The 7772-nt window shown below is 46.7% G+C and overlaps 1 protein-coding gene across 32 annotated transcripts in view; it reads left to right on the top strand.

Moving 5' to 3' along the window:
- The first annotated feature begins 586 nt into the window (after window positions 1-586).
- Window positions 587-7772, top strand: part of ZMYND8 (zinc finger MYND-type containing 8) — a 148618-nt gene continuing 141432 nt past the window's right edge. For 7 of the 32 annotated variants that reach the window (XM_017541357.2, XM_017541352.1, XM_017541350.2 and 4 more), the window contains exon 1: window positions 1282-1509. In XM_017541357.2, coding sequence (XP_017396846.1) covers window positions 1496-1509 — 14 coding nt within the window. In that variant the 5' untranslated portion in view covers window positions 1282-1495. Of the gene's footprint in view, window positions 637-1276; window positions 1510-1569; window positions 1787-1931; window positions 1979-2686; window positions 2758-4271; window positions 6538-6966; window positions 7049-7069; window positions 7693-7772 lie in introns of those variants that run through there. The other 25 variants (XM_037743030.1, XM_037743021.1, XM_037743026.1 and 22 more) reach the window with 15 other exon arrangements.

Here is a 7772-nt window from a genome sequence, read left to right as displayed (position 1 = left end):
GGGGCTGCCAAATGGAGGGCTGTATGTGAAATCGCTGCTCCATCTGCCTTGGGGGACGAGAAGAAGCCGTTCTCTGTGCAAATAAATGGAAGCAAGAATCCTTAGGAAGCCCAGGGGATTTGTCTGCTCACCGACTTGGGCCCAGCTCCCCCAGGCTCACACATACAGGGATGATTGTGGCAGGAAGGGCTGACCTACGGGGGTAGGCCTGACGCATAATGGGGGCTCTTGTTTCCTGGCTGAGCGTGCCATCTTTCTGTCTCCCTCTGGATTGAAATGGCTTCTCAGCCCGAGAGGCACTGCCTGTGCCCTGGATTCACAAGGTACACGCCTCCCTGGGAAGCAAAGGCTGAGAGACAGCGGCTCTCTCTCTCTCTCTCTGTCTGCATCTGCCGGGGGAGCTGCAGCTGGTATTTTTCCACAGGCCTTTGCTGCGATCTCAAGGCCTAGTTTTTCCCAGCCAGGCCCCGAGTCCGAGCGAGGGTTAACAGGCAGGAAGCCGAAGGCATCGCAGGCTAATACGGAAGTCAGATTTGTGTTTAGCAGGCCTCGGCCGTGGGGGAGGGGCCGGGAGGGAAGGGAAGTTTGTAGATCCAGGCATGTGGCCTGCGAGGAGAGCTTTGGGCTTTTCTTAGGGTAAGGACCGAGAGGGGCCCCCGTTGGCATCGTGGCAGGGAGGCAGGAACCCGCGCTGGTTTTGCCTGCAGGGCTGGCTGGGCACGGTGAGAGGCCCACTGCTCTCTGGCCTGCCTTGCAAGGAGGCATGGGGACAATGACTATGCAAACTTGACCACTCTGCTCCCCTCCTCCCCTCAGCAGCGGCTCCTCGCTCCTCTGAGAAGCCAGGGATGTTCCCTGCTGATTTTTCGGGGCTCCCCCGGGCTGCCTGCTTCCCCCAGCTCCTCAGAGGCCTGCCTCAAGCCCTTTCTTCTGGCCCCCTTGGCTGTTTCCCCTGGCCTCCCCACTCCCCAGCGTCCTCTTCCCCTTGGAGAGTCACCCTGCTGGACTGTTCTAGAAAAGGGCTGGCCTTCCTCCCTGGACAAGAGCCGTTTCTCTGGGGGCAGGTGAGGGTGACCCGTCCCAGCCCACCCCAAGAAACTCTCTTCCCAAGGGCATCTGGGCCTCGGGCTTCCCTGGAGCAGGTCAGGCTGGCTGCCCTGGCTGGCCCGTGCCCGGAAATCTAGCCAGGGTGTGGGAGAAGTGCGTGTGGGGGCCCCTTTCCCAAGTTTTTCTTGCTGCAAAAGGCCTAGCTTAGCCTGTCTTTTTCTATGCACAGGATGGCTCTTGCTCACCCGAGCCTCACAAAGATAATCGCTCAGGAAGTGTTTCAGCCAATCCGGGGCGGCTTTACACTCCGATTTGCCGGGGCAGCCAATCGGGGATGAGCTTTTATTAGGCGGCCAGATCATCAGCCGAAGTGCCAAACCCTTTTTCTGTGAGAACTAGGAGCCTGTCCTCCATGTTTTATAAGTATTGACATTACACAGTGTTAACAATGCATCCACAGAGGTAAGCTCGACTTTTTAACCATCTTTTTTCCCCCTCCCTCTGAGACATCCGAATTGTGGGCGAGCAGTGTGATTTCTCTGTGGCTGGCCGTGCCACACTCACCCCCAGAGCACTTATGTTAACTTGGAACTGTTTAGAGAGAATTTTTTTGCTTTCTTGGGTCACATGGCTCAGTAGCCATTAGCCATAGCTTGATTTTGCAAACTGGCAAGGGCCTGGCACACCTTTCCTTCCACTAGGACATGGTGTTTCTGGAAGAGTTTGAAGCTAGATGCTGGTATGCCAAAAAAGAAGCTCTTTTCTTTTCTTTTCTTTTTCTTTTTTTTCTTTCCCTCTCTTCCTCTCTCTCTCTCTCTCTCTCTCTCTCTCTCTCTCTCTCTCTCTCTCTCTCTCTCAGCAGTCCCCCCTCCCTCCCTGCACTATTGTCTTCTCTTTTGCCACATGCCCTGCTGGGGGAAGAAAATGGAAGGTAAGCAAGCAGGCTCCTCTCCAAGGAGAGCTCATGGCAGACAGCAGCGCAGGCAAGTTTGCCTCTCCAAAGAGGTTCTGGGAAGGCTGGATAAGTTTTGACAAGAGAGGAGCGTGTTTGCAAAAAGAACTGAGCCCTCAGCAGAGCAGTGCTAAGGAGAGTCTAGCTCCTGGGGCCTAGGTGGGTGGTGGTGTCTGTACACGGAGCTTCTCTTATTCTAAGAGCTTCTGCACTTGAAACTACTTTGTTCAGCCTGTTTTCTTGACTGAGGTTGCTACAGTGTTCTGCAAGCCAGCCTACAGCCAGCAAATGTTTCTGAAAGTGTTGGAGGAAGTTTTTGGAGCAGGGATGGGGATTGGGGGGTGGGGGGAGAGAGAGATCTTGGACAACATCCTGCAAAAAAAAAAAAAAAAATAAAAACCAAAAAACAAAAAAAGGAAAAAATCTGCAAGGACTCTGAATCCCTTAGCTTTCTACTCTTGCATGATTTTTCAAGGAACTAATGTTACCTTTTATCTTTTCCTTTTCCTCTCCCTTTTATACATTGTATCCTCCTCTGTTGTGTGTGATGGAGTGTAGAGGAAAGAAAACCATGTCTGTGGCTCCTGACAGCATTCCATATTCAGTTGTTGGGTTGTGGTGTTGTTGATGTTGTGTGTTTTTAATAATACCATGTAACTGTTTAAAAAAATTTCCTTTTTGATCAAGTCCCAAATCTGCCAGCCTGTTCTCTCTTCCTAACTGTGGAAAAATGAGACGGTTGCTTGAACATTTGTTGGGTAAGTAAAGCAATCCATTTCCTCTGTGACCATGTTTGAAGAGTTTTGTGAACATTTGGGGTCTGATTGTAAGAGGGGGTCTTGGCTACAGGAGTTTGGGGCTTCATTAGCAGGAACAGAACAAGGGCCTTTTAAAAGAGTGTCTTGATTTTAGGTGACTGTTTGAATTCACTGTTTTCCCTGATAACCTGCAGCTAGGATTGAAGATTACACTTCCTGTTTACCCCCAGTCAGGGGAGAAATGTTCAGTTCATTGTGACTTGACTCTAGATCTTTAATGGGGTTTGTTTGGATATTCAACCTGTGAGTAGGTGATGTGCTTGTGAAATGTCATGAAACTGTTTGTGCTTAGATGTGCAGAGCCCTAAAAACATGGGGTGGGGGGCAGAAGCTGGTGGTGGTGGTGGTATGTGTGTTTTGGGGGGGGGGTGGTTGTCAGTGCTCATGTTTTAGGATTTTTATATATACAGTATAAAATCTCATCCACCACCAGACTGCGTTTGATTTCAGGACTCACTGACACACATTTCGGCCTTTTTCCAGGTCTGATCCACACATCTGTATGCATGCTGGCCTCACATAAGATTTCTCACTTTTTACATTTCCCTTGCTCTCCTTAGGCTGCAGCTAGAAGTTAAGTGGAAAAAGTAGAGTCTTGTTTAGCATTACCTTCAGAATTTCCCTAGAAGTTCACTCTGTAAATTTTCAGCTTGGAGACCAATCCAGCATGACTGTGAATGCAGGCAATATATATTCAGTTGCTGTGTTATGTCAACTTTATGGAGTCAGTAATCTTTTTTCTTTCAAATGTGTGTCCAGTAGCCCACTTTCTGACATCAAATTGGAAAAAGGCTCATTTAATCAGGAGAAATGTACCACATTCTAAGTTGAGAAAAGTCTGTGCAAGGCAGGCCAGCTTAGCTTCTTAGAATAAAACTGCAGGCAGTTCATGATGTTATATACTTAAAACTGAGCAGTGCCACTGCCCCAAACAAGTAAGTTCAGACACTCAGCTATTTTCTTTGTTCTTATCTCCTTGCTGTAAATGGAGATTACATATTGAGGTTCCTGTGGCCTCCCTAGAAGCAATGTCTAATCATAAGACTCCTGGTTTGGTGCCTTCAACGTTTGCATAATACTGTGTTTGTTGGGCTGGAAGGGAACTTCAGGGCAAGGCATTTGTCCTCTAAAAGCTTGCATTAAAATGGCTCCCACAGGTTTGGAGAGCCAAGATCTGTTTTCAAATGTATAACCCCCAGCAAGTTCCCAACCCTGGACCAAGCTAGCCACGTTTCCTGTGGTACTGTGGCCCCCACCAAGCATGAGTCTGTAAAAAGTTAATTGCTTTCAAAGTAGCATTATTTTCCAGTTTCAGGAAGTGTGGGGGGGGGGGCGGATAAATGTCTGCATTGCAGCAGGACTAGGTAGGGACGGCAGTGCTGGCTCCCAGAGCAGCCCAATGGGGTTCTTCTACTCTAGCTTTTAAACCAATAGACTTGGAGGAAAGGTTAAAGATTGACAATTGCAGTGGCCGAACTAAGAACGGGCCTTCTGGAAATTTCTACCATCTTTGTTTCTTTTAGGAAAAGCAGATGTGCCAAGCGGAAGAGTCTCCTACCTTCCATTCCTAGGTCATCTCTCTTCCCTGCTTTCCCCCAGCCCCTGTTCTTTTTCTCATCAAGGTAGAATGTTCTCTCTGCCACGTTTCTAAATTGCAGAGGGAGGAACAGAATGTTGGGCTGTTTTCCTTTCTCCTTCTGCCTCCTCAGTCCCCAAAGAGGATACACAGCTGCAAGGAGCAAACACAGACACACTGAAGCTTTTGATTCCTCTCCTTTTTTTTTTCCTTCAAGACCCTCCAGGATGGATTCACTTTCTGCTTGGGGAAATTAAGTGGCATTCACGTGGGGGAGGGGGAGTAACTGCTTTTATTAGCTCCAGAAAATGGTCACTGTTCAGTCTGTAACTAGGAATTAATTATATGTAATCACTCAGTAAACTTTCTACAGAGTTTTTCTAATTGCTGAGCCTGAACATAGTTAGCCCATTGGCGCCAAGTCCAGTTACTTTTATAATTAACAGCTCAAAGATTTGAGTCAGAAAGAAAAGAAACAATTGGGGGCCTCTTGGATTATAAATTAGGGATGAAAACAATAGCTTTTTTCCCTTTCTTTCTTGTAACCCCTTTTCTTTTAAACAAAACATTCCCCCTTTTCTTTCCCTGGGAGAACCAGTGGGGAGACTGCGTCAGGTCTTAAATAGGATAGGGTGGCGGGGGGAGACACTTTTTAGGAAGCGGGGTGGCAGGAACCTAACCTTTTTAGGAAGCGGGGTAGTAGAAAACCCAAGGTAGGTTTTTAAAAGTCCAGCCACTTCCAATGTGTGATGTCTTTGTTTCTTTTGCCCTCTTTCCCCTTCTCTCTCCTGTGGCAGAGGCAGCAGACATTTGTCAGCCTGGGAACCCTCAATCTGGCTTTGCCTCTGGTTGACCCTGGAAGAAAGATACATTCAAAGGGGCCTTCGCTACTGCACAGCAGAGATTTAAAAAGGGAATATGTTTCGAAGCCCTTTGGTTGCTTTTAAAATGCAAAATCTGAGCAAGGGTTCACCCTTGGCTTCAGGTTGCTAAGATTATGGTCGCCCTCCCCCCTACTTCCCACTCTCCTTGCAGACAAACAAGCAGGCAGTGGCCATGCCAGCTCTGCAGCCAGTGTGCTGCCAGCCTGCCCCCCCATCCAGATTACCTACCTACCGGCCGGCGGGGGCCAGTGGCCCGTCCTTGCCCGGGCACGGCCTTGGGCGCTGTGCCCTCCTTTCTCCCCTGGAGCTAAAAAGCAGTCACCTTGAAACTCCTCACTCCCAGCACCAGAGGAGTTCTGAGGCCAGTGCTCAGACCTGTAACAGTAAATGACGTTATCTACTCAGGCTGTTAGTTCGGCCTCTGAAATCGGGTTTTGCAAAACCCATTGTTAATTCTCAGGCTCTGTTGGGGGTGGTCAGAAATCTAATGTGTGAGTATCCTGTGCATTGGATAAGGGAATGTTTTCCTTGTGTTTCTCCTCTGCAGACTCGGATTGTCTTTCCTTGATGTTAACTGTCTTAGGACTGGTGGCTTCAGAGGGCTGGGTATTTAGCTGTTTGCAGGCTTATAAACAGCCTTTTGATTTTACCTTGGCCGCAGACTGAGGTGCAGCCCTTTTGCTTGGCTTTTCAGATGCCTGCTGTCCTTGAAGCACTTTCATTTTACCTAGCTCCTTTTTGGTATGAATGCAAAGCTGGTTTCTAATAGACTGAGAAGAGAAGGGGGACCTGGCTTCCTCCTCGCCTCCCCCCAGCCTGCTCCCTGGGAACATTTTTGTGTTTGCACAGACACCTGTCCGTCTGCAGTTTGTGCCACGGGGCTGCACAATTCCTAACCTTCTACCCACCTAATTCGAGGGCAAGGGGGCCTCATCACAGAGCCTCATCTTGAAGGCTCAGGATCTGCAAGAGAAGGCTTTTCCTTAGGAACCTGTGACTTCACAAACTCTCCCTGTCATTGCAGAGTTTTTTTTAAGCTTCTAAACGTTGGGTTGTTGGTGTCCTTTGGTTCAGCTTTTCCTAGTTCTGGTATTTAGGAAGGTGGCTTTGAAACTAGCAGGGCTGCTTAAACAAGAGCTACAGCTATTGAACAAACTGCTACCATTTTAGCTTCAACACAGGAATGAGGCAGTGTTGCCAGACGCCATTTTAAGAATCCTGCATAAATAGCTTAGCTACCGATGACTCTGCCTGTTTTAGGTGAGTGCTTATATAAAGCTGCTCTGCTAACCATTCCCCCCCACCCCAATTTCTTAAAAAATTAATTGCAGATTTAGGGAAGCATGGTTTTTAATTTTGATGTTCACTATTTTGTAATCTAGAAGAGGAAGATGTTATGCCTTGGGGATTAAATATTTCTTACAGCCTGGACCATTTTGGTATTTTGAATGAAAGTAAAAACCAGGAAAAAGTCCTTTCGAATGATGCATGATTCTTGAATTGCTGTGCTATGATCCTCATCTGTAGAACCAGAGTTGTGTGCATGTTGGTTATGTATTCTAGATGGCTTAGATATTCTTCTTTAAAAGTCAAATAGTAGGGGCACTTGGGGAAAAGAAGTGTGTGGGCATTGTGTATCTAGGCATTTTTCTGTCAAAATTAGATGCTTTCTTTTTTCTCTCTTGGAAGTGTTGAGATGAGATTCCTGGGAATTACGGACCATCCCTGAGTCCTCAGAATTAATAATCAGAAGGCTTAAAGCATCCTGGAGGTGCAGTAGTTCATCTGCAACTTTTAATTGCTCTTTTTTCAGTGCATGCAGGTTAAGAAGTAAGCATAGGTTTTCTTGCTTAGGCACTAGGGGAGAAATCTTTTATTCTTTTTGGGATGGGATGGGATGGGGTGGTCTTGATTGTCTTTGCAGGTACTGTTATTTCTTTGAATTGCCTGAAATGTATCAGTTTGTGAAATCTACAGGCAAGTGACTTGGCTAAATATGAATGTAAGAGGTGGTGATGTATACAATGTATATAACTAGTTGATAGTGTATTTTCTTGTTGGAGTGAGAAATGGTTGTTTGCTTTTCAGCTAATTTTACCCTTTTCTTTAGAGGGCCCCCAGTTTCCTCAACAGACCTTTTAAAGGGAAAAAAAGTAATGACAGTTTGAAACAAGACCTTGTTGTCCCATTGTTTTTGATTTAAATCATCAGGGTTGCTGGAAGCTAGCAGATATGGAAGGAAATAAGCTGTATATGTTCTGAGACTTTAATGTGTTAATGACAGAAGTTCAAAGTATTTTCTCCAGATGCAGCTGCCTTTTCTTTTTAACAATTATTTAACTGTTTTTTCCCCCCCTAAATGACTGAACGGTTCTTAACCAAAATTGACCAACATCTGTGGGGCAATTCAGACAGGTACAGATCTTTTCTTGCCACTACTTTTGATGTAATATTCATGTTTTTCCCCTAATAGCATACGAGTTCTTCACGTTAAA

The sequence above is a fragment of the Cebus imitator genome, unplaced genomic scaffold (assembly GCF_001604975.1).
Source record: "Cebus imitator isolate Cc_AM_T3 unplaced genomic scaffold, Cebus_imitator-1.0 Scaffold132, whole genome shotgun sequence".
Taxonomy (NCBI): Eukaryota; Metazoa; Chordata; class Mammalia; order Primates; family Cebidae; genus Cebus; species Cebus imitator.
This window is presented reverse-complemented; position numbering and strand designations above follow the sequence as displayed.